The 27,055-nt window shown below is 36.1% G+C and overlaps 3 protein-coding genes across 4 annotated transcripts; 2 read left to right on the top strand and 1 right to left on the bottom strand.

The window, feature by feature from the left end:
* The first annotated feature begins 1,664 nt into the window (after positions 1 to 1,664).
* On the top strand, positions 1,665 to 4,029 carry LOC113778378. Its single transcript, XM_027323776.1, has one exon. The coding sequence runs from the start codon at positions 1,695 to 1,697 to the stop codon at positions 3,849 to 3,851; it is 2,157 nt and encodes a 718-aa protein (XP_027179577.1). The 5' UTR covers positions 1,665 to 1,694; the 3' UTR covers positions 3,852 to 4,029.
* Positions 4,030 to 7,019: 2,990 nt separating this feature from the next.
* LOC113778379 (ubiquitin carboxyl-terminal hydrolase 4) lies at positions 7,020 to 12,446 on the top strand. The gene is made up of 6 exons (XM_027323777.1): positions 7,020 to 7,421; positions 7,508 to 7,624; positions 8,692 to 8,790; positions 10,235 to 10,423; positions 10,744 to 10,925; positions 11,725 to 12,446. Exons 1-6 carry the CDS (start codon positions 7,305 to 7,307, stop codon positions 12,128 to 12,130), a joined length of 1,110 nt encoding a protein of 369 aa, XP_027179578.1. The 5' UTR covers positions 7,020 to 7,304; the 3' UTR covers positions 12,131 to 12,446.
* Positions 12,447 to 13,728: 1,282 nt separating this feature from the next.
* Positions 13,729 to 25,347, bottom strand: LOC113777630 (calmodulin-binding transcription activator 3). Of its 2 annotated transcripts, XR_003469205.1 has the most exons (14): positions 25,062 to 25,347; positions 22,750 to 22,869; positions 20,867 to 20,982; positions 20,570 to 20,658; positions 19,552 to 19,594; positions 18,873 to 19,080; positions 18,644 to 18,718; positions 18,166 to 18,491; positions 17,231 to 17,779; positions 16,306 to 17,003; positions 15,508 to 16,108; positions 15,042 to 15,365; positions 14,049 to 14,225; positions 13,729 to 13,970 (listed from the first exon to the last, which is right to left on the bottom strand). XR_003469205.1 is itself a non-coding variant. In XM_027322785.1 (13 exons), the coding sequence occupies exons 1-13, from the start codon at positions 25,099 to 25,101 to the stop codon at positions 14,124 to 14,126; spliced, it is 3,291 nt and encodes a 1,096-aa protein (XP_027178586.1). In that variant the 5' UTR covers positions 25,102 to 25,347; the 3' UTR covers positions 13,902 to 14,123. The 2 variants fall into 2 exon arrangements, 1 of the variants encoding a protein (XP_027178586.1); XM_027322785.1 differs by having other exon boundaries at positions 13,902 to 14,225.
* Positions 25,348 to 27,055: the final 1,708 nt, after the last annotated feature.

The following is a 27,055-nucleotide window of genomic DNA, read 5'->3' as shown; positions in this document are numbered from 1 at the left end:
ACTGGATATATACAAACAACTTTGAATCAATTAGAAAATTCTTTGTATCGGTGTAATAGTTTTTGATTGTACAGTATATCTTGTGATCCACGCATTTAAGGTTGAGTTGAGGCTTTGAGATTGAAGTATTTGATTCTTTTCACATTAGCGTTATACATTTATATTCAAAACCCTAAGCCACGACTCAGTAATAAATACGAGTCCAACTATAAAAAGTTCATAATACTCTTAAACAATAGAAACAAACATGTAAATCTCTATAATCAATGAGGTGAACCATCTTTTAATTTATTTTTATCATTTGAATCGTATGTTGTTTAGTATAAAAATTTTGAATAAACATAACGACAAAAGTTTATTTAAAGTTCCAGAGTTTCAATTCGAATTGTATGATAACTTGTATTTCATCACCTCATACCATAAGATTGTTTCTCTTGGTTTTATTACCCGGATTTCATGATTTTACTTACAGATGATATGACAGTAGACCTGCAAACGAATTAAGTCGCTCATGAGTGCTTGTGAGTTGTGAGCCAATTCGATCAAGCCTTGATTCGAGCACAAAAGAACTCAGCTCATTAGTTAACGAGTCACTTGATTATATATATATAATTTTTATTTTAATAGTAAAATTACATATATATTTTTAATAGTTAATTATTTGTTAAAGAAAATTTATTATTTTATTCATTTTTAAAAAATAGAATGATTTTTAAAATTTTTTTTTTACTCGAATTCGACCTCGACTCGCGTCGAATTTAAAATCTAGTTCAAGTTCGAACTTGGTAATATTGAGTTAAGATTCGACTGGATTAGCCTAAAGATCAACTCGATTCGGATACGTCTGCAACTCTAGGTGACAACAATTAAGAAAACTCCTCATTCTAACATTAAAAAAAAAAATGGGGGGAAAATATAACGACAAAGTTTCTTCAAGGTTTCAGAGTTTCAATTCGAATTCTATAACAACTTGTATTCCATCATCTTATTATACCAAAAGATAAGGCCTTGCTTGGATTGCTGTTTTCCGTAGAAAAATTTTATCATTTTCCGTGAACACATTTCTTTATTACCTTTTTTCCTCACATACATCAAATCGCTACAGTAATTTTTTCATGAAAAATGACGAAAAATGCAATCCAAACGGGACCTAAGTCATGGGTTCTACTACCATGACTTCCACGTTTTTCTTCTTACAGATGACAACAATTAGAAAACTCGTCATTCTAACATTCCAAAAAACAGGCAAAAGAAATCCTCAATCTGGACCCTCAGTGTAGATTTGTATAACATATCTTCTTATCTACATACATACATACATATATATATATATATATACAAGGTTGACCTCAGGCATTGAGAGATTGAAGTTTTGATTCTTTTCACATTTCGCCTTCACACACATTAATGTTAGAATTGATTCCTTTCACATTTCGCCAAAAACACTGGTCACGACTCAGTAATAAATGTCAGCACAAACAAACTTTCTTCGAAGTTTCAATTTGAATTGCATAGCAACTTGAATGCCATTTATCCGAAAATCTTCAATCCAAGAGAAAAGGAAAACATATTTTATTATTGATCTATCTATCCTTTTGTGGCGAATGGACAAAGCAACATTATTATTATTAATATAGCAATAAATCCGAGACCGACGGTCCAGAAAGTAGACTGATGAGTGATGAAGACCCAAAATGCCAGGAAGCCTCCGTCATCTATTCTCTTCTTCTCTGTGTATGTGGCCCTGCCCTCGAACTCAATTCCTCAACCACCATAAACGACGTCATCCCATGCGCATGATCTATCCTTCCCATATAAATTCTCTCTTCACGATCGCAACCACCACCTTTCCACTCCACTCCCCCTTAGTTTACCTCAAACCCTCCAACTTTTCCATGGACCCATCTGGAACCATCGTCTTCTCCACCGTCGGAGTAACCCAGTACGGCTTCGATATCTTCTCTGTCAAGCTTCCGAACCTCACCCAGCGCCGCCTCACTGACGGTGTCTCCGTTAACTTTAATGGCCAGTTCCTGGACGAAAACGAGGAGAGCCTCGTTTTCGTCTCCGAAAGGTCCGGTTCTCCTAGGATCTACCTTTCCAAACCCGAGCTCTCGGAACCGGAGCTCGTCCCGTCCCCTCCCGAAAGCCTGTTCCATGATCGTCCCGTTATCAAGAATCAACGGGCCTACTTCATTTCGGCTCATGAAGAGCCCGATAAGCTGTTTAAGAGCTGGTCGGCTTTGTACTCGACCCGGCTGGATGATAAGAAAGTACGGCGGTTGACGCCGCCTGGTGTGGCTGATTACAGCCCATCCGTTTCTCAAAGCGGGAAGTTTGTCGCCGTGGCTTCATATGGGTCTCGTGATTGGGGCGGTGAGTTTCACGAGCTACAAACGGATATTGTTGTTTTTCCAGAATCAGACCAGAACGCCCGAGTTACGGTCTGCCAGCACGGTGGCTGGCCAACCTGGTCGGGTGACTCCACCATCTATTTCCACCGCCAATCAGACGATGGATGGTGGAGCATTTACCGGGTCGATCTGCCCCAAAATTCTGACCTCTCCGATGCCCCGTATTTACCTGTCCGGGTCACCCCTGCTGGTGTCCACTGCTTCACGCCTGCAGCCATGCATAACGCCAAGAAACTCGCCGTGGCCACCCGTCGGAGGGGGAAAAGCTACCGCCAAATTGAAATCTTTGATGCTGAATCCAAATCATTTTACCCAGTGACTGAAACATTAAGCCCGAAATTCCATTGCTACAACCCGTTTTTCTCTCCGGACTCTACTTTTCTCGGATACCACCGATTCCGAGGCGAGTCAGCTCAACCCGGCGAGTCAATCGTCCCTTTCCTCGAAAAAGTATCCTCTCCAATAAAAGGGCTGGAAATGTTGAGGTTAAACGGTAATTTCCCTACGTTTTCACCGTCGGGCGAATTCATAGCCTACAACCCCGACTTCGAAGCTAATTCCGGCTTGAAAGTCATCAAATCGGACGGTTCAAAAAGATGGGCTCTATTCAGAAACCGTGTGACATTTTACCTGTCATGGAGCCCTGTTGAAAAAAACGTGATCTTCACGTCAATCGGGCCAATTTTCCAGTCATCCAGGACGACGGTCCAGATTGCACGAGTCACATTTGATCCAGCAAATCTAACCGCCGATCACGACGCAGAAATTCCGGTTGACATCAAAATTCTGACCAATGAGGATACAGGGAATAATGCATTTCCTTCCTGTTCGCCTGACGGAAAATTTATCGCCTTCCGTTCGGGCCGCTCCGGGCATAAGAATTTGTACATCGTCGATGCCGTTAACGGAGAATTTAACGGCGGGAGTATCCGTCGATTAACGGATGGACCGTGGATCGACACCATGCCTAGCTGGTCGCCCGATGGGAAATGGATTGCGTTCTCTTCAAACATGCATAATCCGGATGACGTGGAGCATTTTAGCATATATGTTATTGGGCAGGACGGGTCGGGTCTTCGGAGGATCCGCATAGCGGGTAACGAGGGTTCGGGCGGATTGGATCGGGAGAGATTGAACCACGTTTGTTGGAGCGCGGATTGTGAGTGGTTGTTATTCACGGCCAACTTGGGTGGCATTACGGCGGAGCCGGTGTCGTTGCCGAATCAATTTCAGCCGTACGGAGACTTATATATGGTGAGATTGGACGGAACCGGGTTGAGGAGGCTGACATGGAATGGATACGAGAATGGGACGCCAGCCTGGTATCCGACGGGTGGTGACGCGGAATTGGACATGGGAAGATTGAATTTGAAGGGGAGTGAAACAGTCGGTGATAAGTTGAAGGGTGATTTTATTGAGCCTCTGTGGTTGCATTGAGAGATGCTGCTATTTAGCTTTCTTTTTACTGTGTTATTTTAAACATGTACTAGTAATAAATAATTGTGGGTTTTTTTTTTCCTTGACGAAATAAGAGTTGTATTACAGTGCCATTAATAATTAATAAAAATGCGAGTGCATAAGATTAAAAATAAAAAAAAAAATAAGTGAAAGATTGGAATTGTAATACTAACTGGTATTTACTACTGCTAGTCGGTCACTGTCACTTTTTTTTGGGGCCTTTTTGAGTTGTGAATGACTGACGTTGCCTACTTACTGGAGTGGTTGTTGTATTGAGAAAAGGTCTCATGCCAAATGTTAATTTTAAATTTGACATGGTGAACAAAATCTACGTACGTAGATTCAATTGGCAACAGTCTTAGGATTGGCTGATGAATTTAACTTCTTCCACCCCCAAATTTCCTCTCCATGCAACAAAGTCAAAGTAGTCTCCATGCAATATATTTTTTAAAATCTCATCATGCTCATTGACAAACTCAACAAAAAGAGTCAAAAGTCGGCAAAATATTTACTTACCATCGAAGACAAAGAAAGAGAAAAAAATTATATCAATGGAAGTACGATTGTTTTTTTTTATTAATTTTTTTCCAGTAGGGATGTGATCATATTTAAAAAAAAAAAAGGCAGAAATGAATAACCTCTTACTTACGTCTCGACTCTTACAGTGGAGTATGATTGTTGTTAGTAGTACTGTATTCAAATAGAAGAAAGTGCGGTTTAGAAGCTGTATCATATTTTACTCCTTCAGTTGGAGTCATTTCCCAGTCGTCGTGACTTAGATTTCAATAGAAGAAACTGCAGAAAGTGCAGAAAGAAAAAAAAGGAAAATGAAAAATGGGCAGTCAGTCAGTCGAGTCATGATGAATATTTGAAACAAAGGTGATGATTGATGATAACGATATATTTAAATAAATGAGTGCAGACAGGCAATAGTGCTAGTGGTGGGTACAATCATATAGTGCTTTTTAAAATTTCTTCTTGTGTTGTTTCTTAGTATTGTAAATATTAAATTCAATTTTGGTTTTTTTTTCCAAGCCTTTTAATATGTCTAATCTAATTATAAAGTCTCAACAATATATCAAGTGTCTTTGCATAGCAGATTATTTAATTAATTTTTTTAAAAAAATATTATAATACTTTTTTTAATGTGATATATATAAAATAAAAAAGTAATTAAAAATACGTTGATTCTGCAAATAAAAAAAAATTTCTAGAAATACCAAACCAGCCCCGAGTTTTGATCTGCAGGTTCATATTTACTCAAGGCCCGAGGAAGAACTGGATTTCCAAGGTGTATAATTGATAACAAATTGTTAAAAAAAAATTAAAGCATAAAGAGAAATGATATTCACGGAATGTTTCAAGTGAAGTGTTTGCCACTACAACATGCTTTTTACTTTGAGGAAGTTTTTCCCTTTCTATTTCGATTTGTGAAGCCCCAGTTTAGATGATTAAAAATTACTTTTCAATTTTTAAAAAGAATGAAATTGACCTAATTTTTTGTCTCAATTATCCACAATTAGCCAAATATGATTTTTTCAACTATTCAAGGTATACGTTGAGCTATTTTATTTTTCTTCTGTTAAGTTTAGGAGTTGAATCATTGATCTGAATACATTAATAAGTGTTTACATCACACATATTCCTAAATTGTTTCAACAGTAGAACACTACACGCAATTGTTTTCTGAATTTATAGTTTGATCCAAATTATAATATACAAAATTGATGCGCATAAGAAATTTCTTTTCCATGCCAAAAAAACAACATTAATATGATTGTTAGGTTTGTTTGGATACCATATTATTTCAAATAATATTTCGTTTGCATTATAAACCCAACTTTTTATATTTCTAACCACCTTTTTATGTTACATCTATCACATCATAAAAATTATTACAGTAATTATTCCAAATAATATTTCAAATAATACTCTATCCAAACAAACACAAATATATATATATATATCTCTTCTTCTTCTTATTCTTAAAAAAAAAAAAAAGAATGACACAATCTATTCAAATCTAACTAGATGTGGAGATAAGATCGGAGAGAGGTTTGTTTGGATATCAAATTATTTCAAATATTAATGTTTCATTTGTATCATAAACACATTTTTTAACCCACATTTTATATTTTTAACTACATTTTTATCTCACACATATCATATCATAAAAAATGCTACAGTAATTATTTCAAATAATACTCTATCCAAACAAGTATGTTGGATTAAGATGATTTAAGAAAAAATAATTTACTTCACACATTCCAATCACCTTTTTATCTCACATAGATCAAATCACAAAAAGTGATACAGTAATTATTTCAAATAAATCATCCAAATAAACTTCTATTCAAACAAATCAAATTTGATATTTCAATTTTCAATTTTCAAATTGAAATACATTTCTCAATCCAACTTTTTATATTTCTAACCACCTTTTTATCTCACATACATCAAATCACAAAAAGTATTACAGTAATTATTTCAAATAATATTTCAAATAATACTCTATCCAAACAAATCCTTCTTCTTCTTATTCTTCAAAACAAAAAAAAAGGAATGACACAATCTATTCAAATCTAACTAGATGTGGAGATAAGATCGGAGAGAGGTTTGTTTGGATATCAAATTATTTCAAATAATGTTTCGTTTGTATCATAAACACATTTTTCAACCCACCTTTTATATTTTAAACTACATTTTTATTTCACACGTATCATATTACAAAAAGTGCTACAGTAATTGTTTCAAATAATACTCTATCCAAACAAGTATAACGGATTGAGATAATTTAAAAAAAATAATTTACTTCACAAATTCCAATCATCTTTTTATCTCACATAGATCACATCACAAAAAATAATACAGTAATTATTTCAAATAAAGCATCCAAATAAACTTCTATCCAAATGAATCAAATTTGAAATTTCAATTTTCAAACACTGAAAACAGTAAAAAGAAATTTGTTCCACACACACACACACACACACACACACACACAAAAGGGAAAATTTTACCATTAGCAAATATCCAAACTCGCCATCCTAGTTTTACTTATTTTCCCTTTTTTAGACCAACATCTTTATATTGTGCACCCCAAAAAAAAAAAAAAAAAAAATCATCGACTCATCAAAAACTTCTTCTTCATCATCTCATTTCCCCTATTTCTCCATCGCATCAAAAGAGAAGGAAAAGAGAGAGAGAGAGCCCTCATTTTGTTGCCCATTAAATTTCTCTAGTTATCATCATCATCTTTCTCTAAAGTCTGCAAGGTTTCTGACCCAAACCCTAATCCCCGGAGCTAGCTAACAGAGACGAGGGGATAGAGCAGTGGAAGAAGATTGGAAAAGAAAAAAAATTTGATCTAGTTATGGATTTGAGAAGAAAAGTTCTAATGGTGTGAAGAAAAGAAAATTCTGGAATTTTCAAATGGGGGCGGCGGGTTCCAAGCTGGAGAAGGCTCTGGGTGACCAGTTTCCCGAAGGCGAACGATATTTTGGCTTAGAGAATTTTGGGAATACTTGCTATTGCAATAGCGTCCTTCAGGTTTTTTTTCCCCCTTTTTTTCTTTGGTTGATTTTGTAGTATGCTGTTGCAATTTTTGCAAAGTTATGATTTTTTTTTGGTGGCAGGCACTTTATTTTTGCGTTCCGTTTCGGGAACAGTTGATAGATTATTATTCGAATAACAAAACCTTGGCAGATGCAGAAGAAAATCTGTTGACATGCCTAGCTGACCTATTTATGCAGGTGCATAACTTAATGTTTTTCTTGAATCATAATTGTGGTGTTAGTTGACATGTAGCTTTAAGTGCAATGAGCTTGTAATAGACCTTCATGCTTATGTGGATTACTACTCTGTGTTAGTTATAGTTTCTTGAACCAAAGATCGAGGGAGGCAACAGAGATTGTTGAATTTTTTAAGCTAATTTATTGTAAAAGAAACAGAAGACCTTATTTACGTTAGTTTGGAGGCTGTACTGCTGTTTTAGTACTATAGCATAATCTTCTTTAGCAGTTTTTACTGAGGGCAATCTAATTTGGATAATAAAAGCAATTTCATGGGAAGATAATTTGTGCTTACATTAGTACTGGGCATGTAGTTATCAGGGAAGTGAAAGAGGATTGGATAATTATGAAAGTTCTATTTGGTACATGTATGGTAATTGATAGTGGGTCCAAGTTTGGAAGCTATTGTGCTTGTGGTGTTCAGTGATTCTTCTGATCGTCTTTCTACCCATCCTCTGGTTTTCTAGTTTTAGTATGAATGAGTCCAATTCCCTTTTTATCTGAAAGGACTATTCTGATTATTGTTGTGATATTCCCTGATCAAGTTGCTTGGTTTTCCAGCCAATCAGAAGGGTTAATGTGGTCATGTGCAATACTGTTTTATATAGTTTACTACTTCACTTTTATCTGCTGGTGTGATGTAAAATTGTTAAAATGTGTCTCTTTAAATTTTGGACTAATTTTAATACTAGTTTGCTGCACCAGTAATGAGATGATCATTTTTGTATGGATGACAATGTCAACTTTCAAGATTTTTAATTGATATTTCTCTGCGTCATGAATTCCTCTGGCATGCATGAGGCACAAGATAGTTGATTATATGTTCTTGGACTGTCATTTTGACAATGCTGGTAAAATATAGATAATTAATGCTCAATCTTGTTTCTAGAGAAAGAGAGAGTATATGTTGCCTTAATCCTCTGAGAACAAAACATGCATCCATCTGGAGCACCCATTGTATTGAGGAATATGCTAAAGCACATCTTCTCACTTTATTGCTTCTGATGTATTCCTGTTTCGATTTATAGATTAGCTCACAGAAGAAGAAAACTGGTGTGATTGCTCCAAAACGCTTTGTACAGAGACTCAAAAGGCAAAATGAGATCTTTCGCAGCTATATGCACCAGGTATGATGACTTGCAAGTAATTCATTATCTTTGAAAAGATAACTTTATCAAAGTAATTCATTTATCATAAGTAATTCAAAGTGGACAACTTTATCTCTGAAAATATTTTAGTAAACTACAGCAGCACCTTTAGTAGCAGTGGAATTGAGATGATGACATTATACAGCAATTCCAGAAATTGAATTGACAATCTTCGACTTTAAATGTAATGATAATTTTATTAATTTTTTTTTGTGGCCTTCAGTACTGACCATAGCAATGCTGGATTAACAAATTTTGAAGTAGGTAAAAGTTGCAACCATGTCAGAATGTGTTACCATTCCTTGACATATTAACCCTTGAATGCATGAATTTAATCAATGGTAATAATTTCCTTTAGAAAATGGATGTTATGGAAACATGTTCGTGTTCAGTGCTTGTATTAGTCCAGCGGGTAATCTATCTGCTGCCATCACTTCCATTCTTTCTTTAATGATGCATAAGCTCATGACGGATAATGTCTCATGTTATTTAAATCTGATGAGAATACTATCTTTGAAGTGTGCAAACCACTGTTACCTGTGTGAGAATTAATGGGTTCTCAAGGTTTTGTGGTTTTGATGGATTTGTGAGGGAACTTTAAAGTGTTAATTTATCTGTCTGTTTTCTTTTTTGCTCGTTCTGTTGGAGGATTTGTTCTTGAGTTTTGGGAGAATAGATTGTTCTCAACGGTGCCAGCAAACCTTAAGTTTCTAGGTACAATTAGTATTTGCATATAAAGTAGTAATTGAGAATTAATTCAAAGTTTAGGGAGAGTTCAATTATGATACTGACTGACTGCATTTGTTGCTCCTGCAGTTAGGAGGACAGTAGCTCATTGCAAAATCAGCTAAGAAATATAAGTAGTTTTCAGCTGCTGACACTTGATGTGAAATTTTAAGGCCCATATGTTTGTAAGTTTTTTTTGCGTTTTCGGGGAGGGGGGGCTGTTGAACGGCCAGAGTGCACTCTATAGTTTGTTTCTCTAGTCAGCTGAGGAAGGCAAGTTGAACAGGAGGATACTTCTATTTTCATTGATTAATACTTAACATCTTCTTTCTTTTTTTGCATTTTCAATTTTTATTTTTGGAATCAAGTGCTAAGATATATATATATATATATACACACACATATATATGTGTGTATATATATATATTCTTATGCACCTTAAAAGAATTTTATTTTTGGATTTGTGAGGTTAAGTTTATCTCCCAATTTAGGCTGCCTTTTGTAGTACTCCAATGTTCGATCAATTTGGTGGCTGGACTAAAATAACTGCCCCTGTATATTTGCATGAACATTTTTGGTGATTTTGAATCCCCTTTTTTTACTGATGCCTTGTATTTCAAACATGCCTAATCACTGTTCCTCATTTTTCTCCTTTTTCACTTCTGATGCTGTACATTTTTTTTAAAAATTTTTCCAGGATGCCCATGAATTTCTGAACTATTTATTGAATGAATTGGTCGACATATTAGAGAAAGAGTCACGAGCTGCAAAAAGTGATGGTGAAACTTCATCACCATCTGAAAAGGGTGCAAATGGACCAATGAGTAATCATGCCAATGGCACACAAAAGGAGCCTCTTGTCACGTGGGTGCATAAGAATTTTCAGGTAATTTTGTTAGGCTTAAGCTCCTATAGTTCACTCTGTTCCTTTCCGTAGTATGTCAGTTTCCTATGAGGGGAAATTGGCTGCAATCATGCCTAGGGTATTTTTCATTTGATCACAACGTTTTATCTATCATACCGGCTAGACATTATTCTGGATATCATTCAAAGCTGGGGTCCTTTGGTGTTACTGCTGTGATTCTTAGGTTCTTGACACTAAATATGTACAAGAACGATGGATTGCTTTTGTGATTACTAGGTTGATTAAATCTTTGTTCTGCTCTTTCTTGGCCTCTAATTGCCTTTCCTGGTTGCTTTGGACAGGGAATACTAACAAATGAAACACGATGCCTGCGTTGTGAGACAGTTACAGCAAGGGATGAAACCTTTTTAGACTTGAGCCTTGATATTGAACAGAACAGTTCAATTACAAGCTGCTTGAAGAATTTTAGTTCAACTGAGACATTGAATGCGGAGGACAAATTCTTTTGTGACAAGTGCTGCAGGCAAGCCATTTTTTCAGTTTTGTGTTGATGTCTTTTTGGTGAACATAACCTGACAAGTTGTTTTCCCTACCTCCCTCCATCTCAGTGTAGTTAGAATTGAGATTCATTTGAGCTAATTATGATGGTTGATTCTAGCTGGAGAAGCTTAAATTTTTAAACATGTAATTAAGTATCTTGTTTATATATAGCTAATCTTGTGAATTTTCATGCAAGTCTATTATCATCTCCGAGGTTGTTTTCATTATTCTAATTGCGGTCAGTAACTACCTTTGTAGAGCTGAGCTTCTTTTAGCTAGGTAAAAACTCTTGCCCTTGCTTTGAGTCAGTGCGAAAGCCCTTTTATGCTAAAAACATGTAGTGTCCAACAAGCCAAGTTGATGTATTTGGCTCAGATGTTGGAAGAGTGTGTATCACCTGGACTGTGACATATCCAGCCAAGGCTCCTGTTCTCGTTTAACCTGGCAGGCTGAACTTGGTTAAAAAGCTATGCTTAGTTGATCTTCCTATTAGGTGGCTCTTTTGAAGTCTGTTTGCTGGGATTAACAATTTTTAGTCCCTTTCGTAACAAGAACAAAGAAATGCAAGTGGTGGAGGTTATTTGTCTGTGAATGCATATGGTTATTGGCTGTCTACTTGACTTTTATGTTAGTATGTTTTGATAGGAGCATCAGTACACTCTGGTCTTTAACAGTTTCGGCTGTGAGAAAAGGATGATGTTAGTTTTCAATGAACAAGTGAGTCTTTAATTTCTGGAATTTCTCATTGACCATCCAAGCAATGTGCCTTTCAACGTTTGCAGCTTGCAGGAGGCCCAGAAGAGAATGAAAATTAAGAAGCCACCTCACATATTGGTAATCCATTTAAAGAGATTCAAGTATATTGAACAGTTGGGCCGGTACAAGAAATTATCATATCGCGTTGTCTTCCCACTTGAACTGAAGTTGAGTAATACAGTTGAGGATGCAGATGCTGAATATTCCCTGTTTGCTGTGGTAGTACATGTGGGGAGTGGGCCCAACCATGGACACTACGTCAGCCTTGTGAAAAGTCACAACCATTGGTTGTTCTTCGACGATGAAAATGTGGAAATGATTGACGAATCTGCTGTGCAGACATTCTTTGGATCAGCTCAGGAATACTCTAGTAACACAGATCATGGCTACATCTTGTTCTATGAAAGAATCACTGCTGCTGGCACAAGCTGAGTGGAAGTGCGGTAATTTTCACCATATCTCCATTTTTTAACCGGATTCCTGTTTTAAACGGCTATCAGTATTCTTTGCCTCTACCTTGCTATGTATTCTAGGAAAATTTTCGAAGTATGTCTAGTGAGTTAAGATGGGATGAGAGAGATGTACACGTAGGTTGTTGCCATGTACAGTGGATGGTGTAGCTCGCTGTCCTTTATTTTGCCCGAAAAATAAAGGAAAATGACACAGTGTATATGGTGGTGAAATGTGATACTTTTATGCTTCACTGCATTTGAGCTTTTTTCAACCAACAAGAACCTTGTCATGATTTCGATGTCGATGTTTCCCTTATTTCGCTGCGCTGCTTAAAAAAACTTAGGTTCCCTTTTGGATTGTTATTTTAGGAGTTTTTGTAGAAAAATGTACTATAACGATTTAATATGCACGAGTTAAGAAGGTGATCGGAAAATGTGAGTTGAAAAATGTAATTTCAGTCACTTCTGACAAAACAGTTTTCAATTAATACTCCCTAAATTACTTAATTTAAATTCAACATTTGTTAGTTGCTTTTGAATTTTTAGTTTGTGAAAGGGTTTCTTTAAGTATTTAATGAATTGTTAATTGATACATGACTTTAATTCTCCTTGAGGGGATTGAATGAATAGTTAATGCATGGATCCTGGTCTTTTCATTTGTCAAATGATATTATTGTCACAATACAAATTTTAGTTCTACAGTAGATTTCTTGTGAAATATTGACCATACGCTTCACTAATCAAAGACTGATGCTGTTTTCAAAAGGGTACAATTATCATTTTATCATGTCACTAATATTTTGCTGTGGAATTAATTGGTAGTGTGAGCTTGTGGCACTGTCACTAGCATTTTTCATTTCTCATTTTTTTGTAGATTATGAAAAATAATTTTTGAGACAAACTAAAATGAAAATCAAGTCAAATAAAATGGGAGAGTGGAAGTATGACGTGTTTGATTGATTTTTATATTTCCATCAATATCCCTCAATTAGTCCTTTTTTTTCCCTTACGGCGAAGAACACACATACAAAAACTAATAAATACACACGCACAAGCAGTTAACGAGAGAACGGCTCAGAAGGCAGTCTAAAGGAAACCCACAAACCAACACCATCCAGTCAATTGGTGACAGGAGGTGCGACTGAGGACTTTAAATCCAGAATAAAGACCCCACGATCTTTCGACGTGGGATGCCCAAAAGGGGTTGGAAATGATTTTTTAGATGACTGAAAAATAAAACATGTGAGAACTAAAAATTGCACCAACTAAAGCTTCAGGACTAAACGACTAAGTGTATTTTAGTTACAACACTTGGGGTATTATTTGCCCTTAAACCCTTTTTTTTTTTTTTGGATAGCTGAGCCTGATAAATTCGGCTCGTAAACAAAAGACAGACATTTCGTGCCAAATTTCAAGAACTATTTGCGCCATTTAGACCATTAGTTAACATCTTTTGTTGTCCATGGACCAAAAAGTGTCCCAAAAAGTGTCCATTTGGCCAAGCAAATTCTTGCGCCCGGATTGGTGCTACTGTAAAAAGGTTTATTCTACAGTCATCAATCAGAGTTATAGGACTAATTTCTTTACCTGCGTCCTTGAGTAAACTACCCACAAATTCAGAACACTAGAGGACCGACCACAAGGCAGTCATTCCAATATATTAATCAGATCAAATTTCGTTTCACGGATTTTGCATTTGAATGCAAAAGTGAATAGTGAGTTTGTGTAATGTCTGACCCAAGGCTAGTGCATAACTCAATCAAAGTCAATTCTTCAAGTAATCTCCAGAGTATCACTACCTCTTTCTTACCCATCAGCAACTGCCAGAATGCATTGATTAGTATGTAGTTTTTGTGAATTTACACATGCAATTATGCAAATCTATTATACAAATCTACCTGTTAACGGAGGATTACCAATCTAACCAGATTTACATCATCGCCAACCTAATGAGAAAGGGGTTAAGATACTGTTCACATTAAAGGATCATCGTCTAACAAAGCATCAAGGTCAATTAGGTCTTCATCGAAATCAGCAGCTTCATCTGAATTATCTAGGGCCCTATCATACACAGCCTGCAAAATGAGAGAATCACCCTGGTTACCCCACTTGCTTCATATGGCAATGTCAAATTTTTCTTTGGAATACATTTTGCCAGAAGCTGCACAGCTTAATAGCTTATCTCCCTGAAGACTATGAATCATGTTTGAGTTTTGCCTCAGATTTATGCAAATAATGTCTTTGACTCCCATGATTCAATTTCAAACTTAAAGCACATAACGAACTAAAATTTCTAGCATCCTTCAATGCCAAAAAAAAAAAAAAATTAATGCCAATATCAAAGTATGGCAATCGCTAATAGATCACTTCACTGACAAAAAATGACAAAGTTCGAATTGCACAATCATCATTGTACAAAATTCCTTTTTGGTTTGGTCATCACACCCTTGTTTGTATGAAGTCAAGTGGCCCACTTCACAACTTTCTATAAGTATCAAATATCAGAAAATTCTTGGGCCAATAAGCACACAGAAGAAGTAATTTAAAGACTAATGAACTCATTGCAAATTTAGAATCCCCATTCTGCTTTTAACCACTAATTTTACCAAGGTCAGGCAACATCAAACTTATGTTTGTCTACTAAAAAAGTCAAATAAAAAGCATTATGTTTTACTCTATACATCTGGATTGCAAATATACCTTAGGTCCAAAATAATAAGCCTTGTTTACATATGGTTACTTTGTTAAATAACTCTAAAATTACTTTGAAGCATTCAAAAGATATGCATAATCTTTCTCAGCAACACGCACACATTGTGCAAGACAACCAGATGAACTTACTGAAAAGAAGCATATACCTCAAGTGGTTTGACATGTTAAGGAAAGTGTACCTTGGTTTCCTGCATGTCTGAGACAACATTCAGGAGCCTCCTGTATTGATCTCTTGCCTCTGGATACTGGACCATTGATTTAACCCGAGCAAGAGCCTTCTGCAATTGGTTCTCAGTTTGCTTTCTACCTTCTTTCAGGAAATCATAATCATCCTCTTTCGATGAGCTACCTTGTATGCTAGTTTCCACAGGAGGTGCTTCTGGTTTGAATCCACGCAATCCACTTCCTTTCCTTCTCCAGCGCAGAATTACCTTCTCTAGAATTCCAACTGACCAGATTATACTCCTGTAATTCTTCCTAACTTGGTGTCCTCTTACATGGGCCTTTTTACCAAAGAAAAGAAAGCCAACCATTAAAACAAAGACCAGATTTTCATATCAAAGACATCTTACCGTCATGTTGATTGAAAAAAATCACATGACAGAAAGAAAAAGATTTGATTCTGCAGGAGGCAAGCAAAAACACCTGGATTTTAATAATTTGCTGTCGCTTTTGAAGAAATTCTTTTCTACCCTTCCAACTACGAAATTTGTTCTGTATTTGTGTTGCAGCAGCATGCACTGGCTCATCACGTTGTCCTGCCCGCTTTGTTTTCGCAGAAAGAAGTGAAAGAGCACGTTCATCTGAAATCCCAAGCCCGCTACTACCATATTCATTTTGCTGCTTTCTTTGGAATGACTGCACCCTAAAAACTTGATGTATGCGGGCATGAGCTTGAGTTGCATTGCGGACAGCAGCTAACGAGTCCTTCAAAGACAGCACAGGCAAGTCACCATCTGCAATAGGAGTTGCAGTTCGCTCTGAAGCTGTTTGTACAACATTTGCCCCGGAACCTTCTCCATTATAATCCGCCTTATCATCCTTATAACCCTCCTTATCATCCTTTACTTTAAGTGATGAGAGATGGGAGCTCAATGTAGATTCGGCAAGATAACCAGCAATCCCCTTATGGCCATTGTTCGATGCAAGTTCAGCAGGAGGTATTCCTGAAGGATATTTAGGAGTAGGATCTGTTAATGCTCCTGGACTTGCACCTAACGAGATAAGTAAAGCCACTGTCCGCTCCCTGAAATTGAGAAGCAAATAATATAACCAAGAAAGAAGTTCACCCGTATAATTTCAATCTCACTGAGTTAGGTCAAGAGGATAGGAAACAAGAACAATTCACAAATGGTGTCAAACTAGTAGCTAAAATTACAAAGAATGAGACATAAAGAACTATGAATGTGTCAAAACATCCATAACCAAAGCCCAAAAGCATACCTTCCAAAAGATGCTGCCCAATGAAGTGCAGTCCATCCATTTAAATCTCGGAAGTTGACGCTAACTCCTGCTGCTATTGTAGGGGATAAAGCCCAATCATAACCTAGGGCAGCAGCAAGATGCAGTACCCCTTGACCACCCTCATCCAACATGCTAGGGCCTTTACCACCTTCAGCTACTTTCTGGCGGAGCCAAAGATAGAGGCGGTCTTTAAGAAGCTTTACCAGAAGCTGATCCTTTACTTTGTCCACAGAGAATTCCTCCAGAGTAAGATTAAGCATCCCTTCCCATTCATTGTTGTCATTAATCACCAATGACTCAATTTTACTTCTCAAGGTGGATAGTTGATCCATAATGCCAGGTACAGTATCTTGGTAATTATGAGATCCAGTGGTTAACAACTTTCCAAATCTCGTAAGAAGATGACATTCATCAATAATTCCACTAGTCAACAAAGCAACATCATCATCTTTAACATTGCTAACCCGAAATTCAAATTCTCGCACTTCACTGCATGCTAACCTATTGGAGCATGTCACATAAAATGGCACCCTCCCAGCTTCATGCAAAGGGGTAAGGCAACGTAAAGCACCATTTGCAATAACCTCTGCCTGAACTTCTACTTCACCAAACATACATGCCCATTTGTACTTTCCCAACTCTTCTTGGCTCTTTAAGAACCTTCCCATAATTAGTACCTGGGATATGTCACAGAAAATGCAAAATTGATAATTTATCTTTACTTAAAGATGTATATGTGCACCACAAAATAAAAATTCCTAAAAAGAACACAGAAAGTATCAAGTTATCAAGAAAAGTTTAAAAAAAATAGAAAAGAACAAGAAAAAGTCCATAAATCAGAGATCTTCAAAACCTAATTTGACATCTCGGCTGGCCCATGAAATATTTATAGTGTAGAATGTACCTTCATTTCTGAACCAGAATATGCCCAGTTTGGTGAAAAATCAATGATGCTAAATAATTGGTCCTGCGCAATAGAGGGGCTCATCATGTATGAATCTATGTGTACTTGGGGAGCTATATTAGAATCACCTAATCCATCATCATTTCCAACAGTCTCCCAATAGGTTCCAGAGCTAGATTGTATATGTGATTCATTCACATCCCCAAGTTCTCTGCTCATCCAACGGTCAAAGCTGTCGAGCTTCTTAAGACCTTCTTTGAGAACACCATCTAATAAAGGTTGTCTCAAGGTTGGATACTCAGCTTTTCCTTCAATGCCAAGATTCCCATTGAATGCAGATTTAGCAGAAATTCCACTATCTGCCCTGATAAGATCTACTTGAACATCAGTCTCTATGGGAGATTTATGCATACTGAATGTCTCGGAGGAATTTGGCAACTCCGCGTTGTTAACTTCATTAAAGCTAGTACTGAGATTACGGCCTGACGGCAGGTTCAACTTCTGATCCATGTGACACTTGGACAAGCTTGAGGCATCAACTTCGGAAGTCTGTTGGCATTTAAAAATAAACAAAAATAGTACATCAATGGCAAAGTTGGCTCATTACAGACTATTAAAGTACACAAACTCACATAGGAATATAAGAAAAGATCTTTGCAAACATAACTCTCTGAACAAGTGTGTCGTGGATATCTAATATAAGAAGCAAGATACATGAGAGAGCCCAAACATCAGTATAGGGAGTTTCTCCTTTTACAGTATACCATGGAAATATTTTGCTATCACAGTGATGCATTCGAGTTTCTTCATTTTCCATATTTTGACTTCTTTTTATTTTAATCCTTTTAAGTTTGTACCACCAAAGAAATGTTATGGCATGCTTAACAACAACATATATAGACCATTCTTACTCATCAGATAACAGTTTTGTTTACCTGCCACTGTTCCAAGCCACCTACATGGGCATCAGAGTCCTGCCTCTTGCCTAAGCCATCAGTTAAAGCTTGCCCAAGAATGTCATTCATACCTCCAGGCATTACATTTATGGTACCATGTTGAGTTGCAGAAACTGATGGCTGAAAATTGACAGACTGATATCCTCCATTCCTGCTGTCCAAGACATTGCCCCAAGATGGGAAGTCAAGGTGTCCTTCCGGCATATATGACAACCCAGCACCTGTAGTGCTCTGATCTTTTTCTCCTTGCGGAATGGAGGCAAAATTAACATCAGGAACACCTGAAAATTGTCCTTGATATCCATCTGTATAATTTTGACATATTAACCAAAAAGACATTTAATTTCCAACTACTAGTATAAGTTGTAAAAAAAAATGCTGAAGCTAGTAACAAATGAGCCAAAAGATAGGATCATATTACTCAAGGTAGAGCCTGCATAATAGGGCACGGGCCTACCTTCCGCCTTTTGCAACACAGGCGGTTGTATCTCAAGAAAAGTGTGGAACCCAGAAGTTGACTGTTGAGTGTATGCTGCAGTAATTCAGTTACATATAAATCATTAAAAAACTCGAGTATCATATACTTCTTTTTTTTTTTTTCCTGTCAACAATCAATATTTAGGTACAACAGAAAACTAAACCGGGTTAGACTTGCACAATCTAAATGTGACAGATTTGTGAGGCACCTGATTCAGCATCCTCATACTCTGAGGCCTGGGCGCTGTTAAGGCTAACCGTATCTGTAATTTGTGAAGTGACTTGATAACCGTAGGAATGGAATTTTGAGGTTGAATTACTGTTAAATTCAGAATTGGGGGCATCATCTTCACTTTCTTGGGCATTAGGAATGGCTTCTCCAATCTCTCTAACGCGGTTATAATTAGTTCTGTTCCCCTAATGAAATGGCAGCATAAGAAAAGTGTTTTGTCAATCTCCCAAGCATAAACAAAACTTCCTTTTAATCAAGAGGGATACAGACAAGTGCATTAGAGGAAAATCCTTGATAAGCAGTCGGTGTTGGTTTTGCATGTAAAAGCCATAAATGGAAAAAGCAAATTTGACCAGGTTCAAAGGCAGAAGAATTTGCAATCGAGAAATGCGATTACAAAGTTTGGAAGTCCAGCAGTAAGTTAATCATATTTAACCAAACAAGTTCAATTAAGCTACCATATTTCTAATTCAGGTCCATCAATAGTTAAATCTTGAAAAGTTAATCAAGATCACTCATTTTCGTAAAAAAAAGGTATTTACACAGAAGAAGATTTTGTATTGAGATTTCAAATGTATTACTAGTAGCAGTGATCAAGATTCAAGAATAAAAACACAACCTGTTGAAACAATCTGATTAATAAAAGTAAATTCTACCTTTACTTCTCGGTAGTGGACAAGAACTATGTGTGAGAGCTCCCTGCAGCATGTACAATCAACAAATTACTAGAAGATGGAATGCATAATTATTGCAGCTAAATTATTTATATACATCATGGTAGGAAGCTCAAAAAGATACAGATACTAAAAAAGTATGCACACAGTGGATGTAGGAAAGACAAGCACTCTGCACAAGATAACCATTGATGTGGGGTTTGGAAAGGCTAGATCTATATAACCTATCTTTGTAAGTAGGGATTGGTAGGCACATACTGAGGGGGAAAAAACCTTAAACTAATTGAGTAGTTTTGCTTGGGGTACTTTCCCATAATTATATTCCAATAACAAAGCAAGACTTGGCGTAAAGGTAACACACTCTTTTGTTGAATAGCAGCTCACTAGCTCAATGGTCTATGACACAATTTCTGTCCAACCCAGTACATTTTGCAGATTCAAACCTTGCAGTACAAGAACTGAGCAACAGATCTGGCACCTGATATTAGTTCCAGAAAGTTATTATGAAAACACTTATCACATTATCCAATCACTACATCTCACAAAGTAATAATGCCAACTTAAATGTTAAGTCTCATAATTTTAGAAACTTTGACAGCGAAGAATCAATAGAACAACCTGGATATTTCATTCAATGTTGAGATGGATGTAATTTCAAGTCTTTTTAGCATTGAATTAAACTTTATTAAACAATGATTGAATTTCAATTGCTAAATTTTCTGAAGATGTTGTCCATATGGAAGCATTTTTTCTATAATTTCTGCATGAAAATGACATGTGTAACTTTGGGATGCCAAATAAAAACCTAAGAAGAAGAAGTTACATGATTGATCCTATTTGTTGACTGCAGAAAAAATATATTAGCTTTTAGCAAAGACGAATGGTCTTCTAGATGCAAATTCACTTTCATGCTATCTTCATCTCATGTGAAGGGTACTACAAGTATCCACAGCATGGCAAAATGCATCAATATATGCTTAAGACAGCATTCTTTACTTACTCTTCAAGCATCCAATAGCTGCGTCTCTGAAAATTTTCATCATCCTCTCCATGGGCATAGTAACAATGTAAAACATCAATACTTCCTGCCTGAAAGGGAGCTTTGCTTTAGATGTTATTCTAGCATGAACAGATAGTAGTAGTAAAGAATGTCATCCCAAAAGATAGTAAGATCTATAACACCAAAAACAAGCACCAGAATCTGGGGGCAGCCGGAGGGAAGGGGAAACTAACTTCATTCTATATGGTCCACTAAGCTTTTGCAAAATCACTAAGCAAAGAAAGGTTGCCAATAAACCTTAAGCCTTTCATGAGCTTCCTTCACAGTTTTCCCATCCTTCTTTTTCCTCCAATTATGGCCATCTTTTCGAAAATAACGTAAAACCTTCCGATCAAAGAGAAAGAGCGAACCACCTGATAAAGACATAACGTGAAAAATGTCATCAAAAGGACCTAAACCATGCGAAAATAGCCAGCAAAAAATGACATGAATAAGAAAACTACAACTTTGGATGATTATAAATGAATGAGCCAGCATGATAAAGAAAACCTTAAGCAGTTAGCTCCTAACTCTCTCTGGCAATCAGTAGGATAACTGTCACACAGAATATAAACTCTTACTCTCATAGTCTCGCAGCAATGCAAAGGTCTTAAACCTACACAATGACACAGTCATACATTGATAAGTCTCCTCTTTCTTCGCAAGTAACACGTTGCTTCACTGACAAGGCTTTTTGATAAAGGCCTTTCCCTTTCAGTGAAATTGGCCAGGCTAATTTGTAAATTTTGAGAAGCTTTCACTTTGTTGATTCTAAATGAAGTAAATTTTTAGAGTACTTGGTTTCCGTCTTTGCCTATTTTATACCATGATAAGTCACATTCTGAAGACACCTTAAAAGTTAGTTTGCTGAGAACTATGCCATTACCAATCACTCCAATAGAGCAGGATTAAAAATGAGACATAAGGAACCAATGAAGTAAAAGACAACAGATGGAGATTTGTTAAAGCAACCAGTTCTAAGAACACGACGATGTGACATGCGCAATACCAAAAAAAATAAGCGCGAAAGGGTCTCTGGATAACTCAATATGACAATTAGTTTCCAAACTCAGTTAACAAAAGATCCTTTTTTTTTCATTCAGCTGAACACTGGGCCACACCAAACGTTACTTTGCAATAGATGCCAACCTTGGCTCTTTTTCTTCTTTTTTCAGTTTCATTATCTAATTATAGCTATGTTATTTCTATTCATCTTTTCCTCCAGAAGTAACCTAGATATTATCCTGACTTGCAAACTGTTATTTTACAGGAAAAGCCAGAATGAGACTTCTGTTCTCCTAACTTTCTATATTGAGGATCTTTATTTATCAAACAACATGCTGTAGATTTTTCTTCTATTTTTTTTTTAAAGAACATTATCACTATCATCTTGTCACTCTCTTCCTCTAGTCCAAACTTCAGTCTAACTTGTCCTCACTGGTGCAGCCAATGGTCTTTATAGCAGTTATCCCAGTTCTTAAACAACAGTCTAATTCTATAATCTCGACCACTACTTAGCCAAAACTACTTATATTACATCTCCTGTAGATACGTAGTAGTATTAAGTTAATTTCTACAGAGTAACTTTTTGCAAAAAAAAAAAAGAAAAAAAAAAGAGAAACTCCTAAGAGGTATGTTTCCAATTTTCACAACTTCCATATAAGACAAAATATGCGGTCCAGGCTGGTTCTACTATTAAGATTTTTAAACTGTTCCCAACAGTGCAAAACAATTTCAGATTAGATCCATCTCTTTCGTTGGGTCATGATATATAAGAGATGAATATTGAAATGAGCAAGAGTTGTCAACAGCATGATATTCTACCATCTAATTGAACACCAAGAAGCATAATAGAGCACAATAAATGAGAGATGAGATGTAAACGTTGATAATCCAAAGACACATGCTTTAAAAATGCTCTAAGAACATTAGCTGACTCTCTAATGCTAGATTCTCTCCGTGCAAAATGTCAATTGACCTTGTAGCAGCTTGTAACAGCTGTCAAACCTATTTTTTCTGTTATACATGTGGCTTCAATTTCACATGTCGTCTGATTAAAAGTTATACTAGAAGATCCCAAACATTTCATTAGCAACATGGGATTTTCACAAACTGCTAGAACTAAGTAAGTATAATCATACTTGGAGGCCTATTTGGAGGCTCTGGAGCAATTCGAAACTTTTGGTAGTTTCGCAGGATTTCACAAATTTCAGCAGGACGTAACCATCGATGTTGTGCTTCTAACAGTATCTGCTCAATATCTGCAGTCAAACAATAAAAAATCTCACATAAGAGACATATCTATAAGTTTGGTAGTCTTCTTCCATCAGGAAACTGACATTTTATGTTTTGATGCATGCCCAAAAAGTCAGTGACAAATTTAATGGCATGACTGCGATTAAAAGATGATCAATCAATTACTCGAGTGACAAATATTAGAACCTAAAAACTTTAGCAGTTGTACATGCAGCAAGACAGAAAAGGATGGCCAAGGAGGTGAAGAAGCTTCATGTTGTCTAACTAAGCCCAACAGCAGATAGTTCATTTCCATAACTAAGCATCGCTGCTCCTAAACCAATTAAACTGCCTTGTTCAGTGTACCTAAACTCATCCCACTGACAATAACTGGACATTTTATTACAAGGGTCTTGTAGTAAAGGGGCATTTTAAAGCAAGTTTGGTCATAGCTCACAAGAAAGGAAGGCAACAGTTGGAAAATCTTACTTACTCCAAAAGAGAAGTTTGCTGAAAAATAAGCACAGGAGGAGAATTCCAAACTAATTTATCATGAGAAACAAGAAAATAGAAAGTTATTCTTGCCCTTGACAAGGAAAAAAGCATCATCATACCTCACCAAAATCCTATGACAGAGAGTGCAATCAACTAAGACTCTCCAAAAAGAAAATAACAGCAGCAACACACAACTATAGAGGTGACCTCCCCCCCCCCAACAAATGCATATGATCCAAAGAAGTACCAATTAAATAGCATATGATCTTCTTCTCCATCTCTTCCCAATGACAGCAGTCCCACAAAACTGTTTCGAAAGTCTTCTTTGCCAGTTTGCGTCTAAGCAAACCCCAAGTTAAAAATAACACTTGGAACCTACTGAATGTCAAATTAGTATGACAATGCTAATTTGGTTGCACAGAAGTGACCTGGAATTCCTAAATTCTACAAGCCGAACTCCGACTTGCTTAATGCTTTTAAAGATAATTATCTACACATAGTAACCTTAACCTTGTTTTTGGAGTAATATTTTACAACAATTACCCTCCAGAATATATGTTACAAGCAGTTGGTAGACCCAAAAAACATGAATAAAAAATTTAGAGACAATCACAGATTCTAGTTTTCCAAAAGTTTAGCATATTAGCTGTCTAAAGTAGCCTAACCCCTGCATACTTTGACACCGGGTTGTAAAGCAACCTAACATGCTACATTTTACACCAGGTAGCAATGCACCATCCTGGACCTAGTCTACAAATCATAGTTATCCATGTTCTAGGAAATACAAAGGAGAACTCCTGGCATTTTATGATCACATATCTGATTAAATCAAAAGAGACTTCCCAGATACAAACCCTTGCCATGCCCCAATCCACCTTCAATTAACATCCAGTAGCAGTGATACCCTTGTAATGACAAAGTATAACGTTTATTCTACTTTCCGTTGCAACCAGACATGACCTCCAGCACTGTTAATACCTACAACTTCCAATTTTTGGTATATCAATTCACCCATTTACAGCTGAATGCTTCAGAGCTTATCAAAAGTTTGGATATTTACACCAAAACCACAAAACTACGGCACACAAAACCGTGCTTTTCCCAACTTTGGTCCATGTCGTTTCTGCCATTACCAAATTCAGGAACAAGCGGCTTTCCAACACTGCTGGCCTACTTCTCCCCAAACTACTTCTAGTACACCCTATATATCCATGTAAAATCAAATTTTGAAATGAACTGATGGCCCCTATGAATAAACTTCACATAAAAAATTCCCCTTTTGCTGCTTCTCTTGTTTTTATCCCTTCTTTTTCTCATTGGATGTGACGAGAAAAAAATTTCACAAATACCTTCACACTTAATCTTGAGCACCCAAAAATGGTTCCAATTATATCTAAACTTTCCAAGATCATTCATACTGGTCAAATATTGGTCATGCAACAATTGCTTACATCACTTACATACTCAATTACATTCAACCAAGAGTTCTAAATCAAACAAAATCAACCACAAAAATTCTAAAACATCTAAAATCTATCACTACCCGCCAAAATTAAGTGCCAGGATAGGCTAATTCAGTCCATAAAACACCCAATCACAAATCAAAATCAGCCAACTTTTTTTATTAAAAAAAAGACAAATCCTAACAAAATCAAGATAATTAAACAAATTCCACAACAAAAAAATAGCCACTAAAAAAGAGAAAAGACCAGAAAAAACTAACCTAATTGAGCACCAAGCGCGTATCGTCGACTCTCCGCCATCTCCAAGTTCGCACCTTTTTCAACCTCAAGTCCACTAAAAAGACTATCTACTAAGATCACTAGTTCCAAAAACTTGAGAGATTGCGATTCGAGGTAAACAACAACAAAAATCGAAAACAGGAAAAAAAGAAAAAGTAAATTGAGAAAAGTAGAAGTATATGTAACGGAGGAAAGCGAGAACTGAGAAGTGAAGAGGTGAAGGAGGAAAGAGAGAGGAAAGGGATGAATAGCCGCCAAATTGGAATACAGTTAACGTTCACACCTGGGAAGAAGACCGCGAGTCTACTAAAGACTGGGAAGTGTGGGAGTATGTGACCCCACTGTGTGTGTGCGTGAGAGAGAAAGAAAGAAAGGGAAGATACTTTTCCCCTCAGCACTTTGTAGAGTAATTAGTATAAAAAATGGATAAAAGCCTCTGCCAGCCTGCCAGATCATTCTCTTATGTTTCTTAAGTTTCAAAATGGATTACCATTTTATACTATAAGTTGATAATTTTTTTTATGCTGGTAAGTTTAGATCATGGTAGTATCTAATATATGTGTCATACATTCAAAATTATTAGTGTAAAAAAATTATTATACTATTAATGCATCAAAATTTAATCCTTTGTATCATTTATTGCTTATGGCATTTTTCTCCTGCATATGATTCATGTTACAAAATTATTCTTATTTCCTAACCAAAATCATTATTTGTTCTTCGTCGACTTAAGTCTTCTACCTGAGTTTTTTCCCCAAATAATCCTATTTTTTAAAAGTATTTATTCAATCCCAAATTTTATCCTCATAATATTTTTTTTGTGCCACATAGTACTAATTTGCCATGTTGAATCGCAAGAAAAATGAGAGTTCAATCTAGTAATTCCTGGAGAAGTAAATTTATAAATTTTAATTCTATTTTTGAAGAAAGAGTAAGATATGCTAGCTTTTATTATTCCTATATAATTTATTGAAAGTAGAAAGTTTTTGGTTGAGGCAAGTGATATTATATCCTCTCTCCCAAAATGAGTTTTTTAATATCATATTTTGAAATAGGTTATAAACATTACAAAAAGTTTAAAGTATGAGAAGCTAGTAAGATTTTTTAAAATTCAAAAGTGCCAAATGATATAGTTTGAAATTATCCCAAAAGGTATTTCAAAATGTGTTTGTGATATAAGTAAAATACTATTAGAGAAAAAATTACATCCAAACAGAACCTAGGTATTCTGTACTTTATAATTTATTGCCATGCTCATATTAGAATGTCAACCAGCAAAAAAAAAAAACATTATTATTATTCATACCATGATTAGCAGCAGATAAATTTTCACAAGAAGATTGTATAAAAGAAGAAATATGAAAAAAAAAAAGGAAGAAGGAAATTAGAAAGGCATGTTTTTTTTATACCAATTGCCAAGGTAGTTGCGAGGCAAAATATAATAGCTAAAAAATGAAGGATCCATATGAATTAGGTATTTCTGAAGGTATTTTTAAAAAAACTACATTGTAGCATTGTATTTCAAAAATTTTCTATTCGCTTCGTATGAATTAGGTATTTTTAAAAATGTATTTCAAGATGTTTTTAAAATTTTGTTGAAATATGTTTAGAAATTTACTAATTTTCCACTACCACACAAAAGCTACTTAAAAGTCACAAGTTGTATTTCAAGTTGATAACCAAGTTAGCTCACTTGGCAACCACAGAGGGTCAAAAAATGCCTCCTCGGATATAGGTAAGGAGCTCGCAACCCTTTATCTACATATCCTATCCAAGATTTTCTAAAATATTTTCGGAGGCAGTTTAATTCCTTCTGAATTCTCAAATAACTTAGCTTAGTCTACCTCCATCACCCCCCTCCCAAAGTATAGGACACTTACTTGAATCCACCCTTATCCCCGTACCTCCTTCCCCCAATATAGGACTAGTTGTAAAAGTGTTGTATTTAAAGTATTAGTTTTTATCGTCATGAACA

This window comes from Coffea eugenioides, chromosome 7 (assembly GCF_003713205.1).
Source record: "Coffea eugenioides isolate CCC68of chromosome 7, Ceug_1.0, whole genome shotgun sequence".
NCBI classification, from domain to species: domain Eukaryota; kingdom Viridiplantae; phylum Streptophyta; class Magnoliopsida; order Gentianales; family Rubiaceae; genus Coffea; species Coffea eugenioides.
This window is presented reverse-complemented; position numbering and strand designations above follow the sequence as displayed.

What these genes read in the sequence shown, in the direction of transcription:
- LOC113778379 (XM_027323777.1), top strand. Translation starts at nt 7,305, where the DNA reads ATGGGGGCGGCGGGTTCCAAGCTGGAGAAGGCTCTGGGTGACCAGTTT. An exon ending in ATTGCAATAGCGTCCTTCAG is followed by an intron (nt 7,422 to 7,507) that starts GTTTTTTTTCCC and finishes TTTTGGTGGCAG; the next exon opens with GCACTTTATTTTTGCGTTCC. An exon ending in TTCGCAGCTATATGCACCAG is followed by an intron (nt 8,791 to 10,234) that starts GTATGATGACTT and finishes AAATTTTTCCAG; the next exon opens with GATGCCCATGAATTTCTGAA.
- LOC113777630 (XM_027322785.1), bottom strand. Translation starts at nt 25,101, where the DNA reads ATGGCGGAGAGTCGACGATACGCGCTTGGTGCTCAATTAG. An exon ending in TCCACTACCGAGAAGTAAAG is followed by an intron (nt 19,081 to 19,551) that starts GTAGAATTTACT and finishes CCATTTCATTAG; the next exon opens with GGGAACAGAACTAATTATAA. An exon ending in GTATGAGGATGCTGAATCAG is followed by an intron (nt 18,719 to 18,872) that starts GTGCCTCACAAA and finishes GAATTACTGCAG; the next exon opens with CATACACTCAACAGTCAACT.
- LOC113778378 (XM_027323776.1), top strand. Translation starts at nt 1,695, where the DNA reads ATGCCAGGAAGCCTCCGTCATCTATTCTCTTCTTCTCTGTGTATGTGG.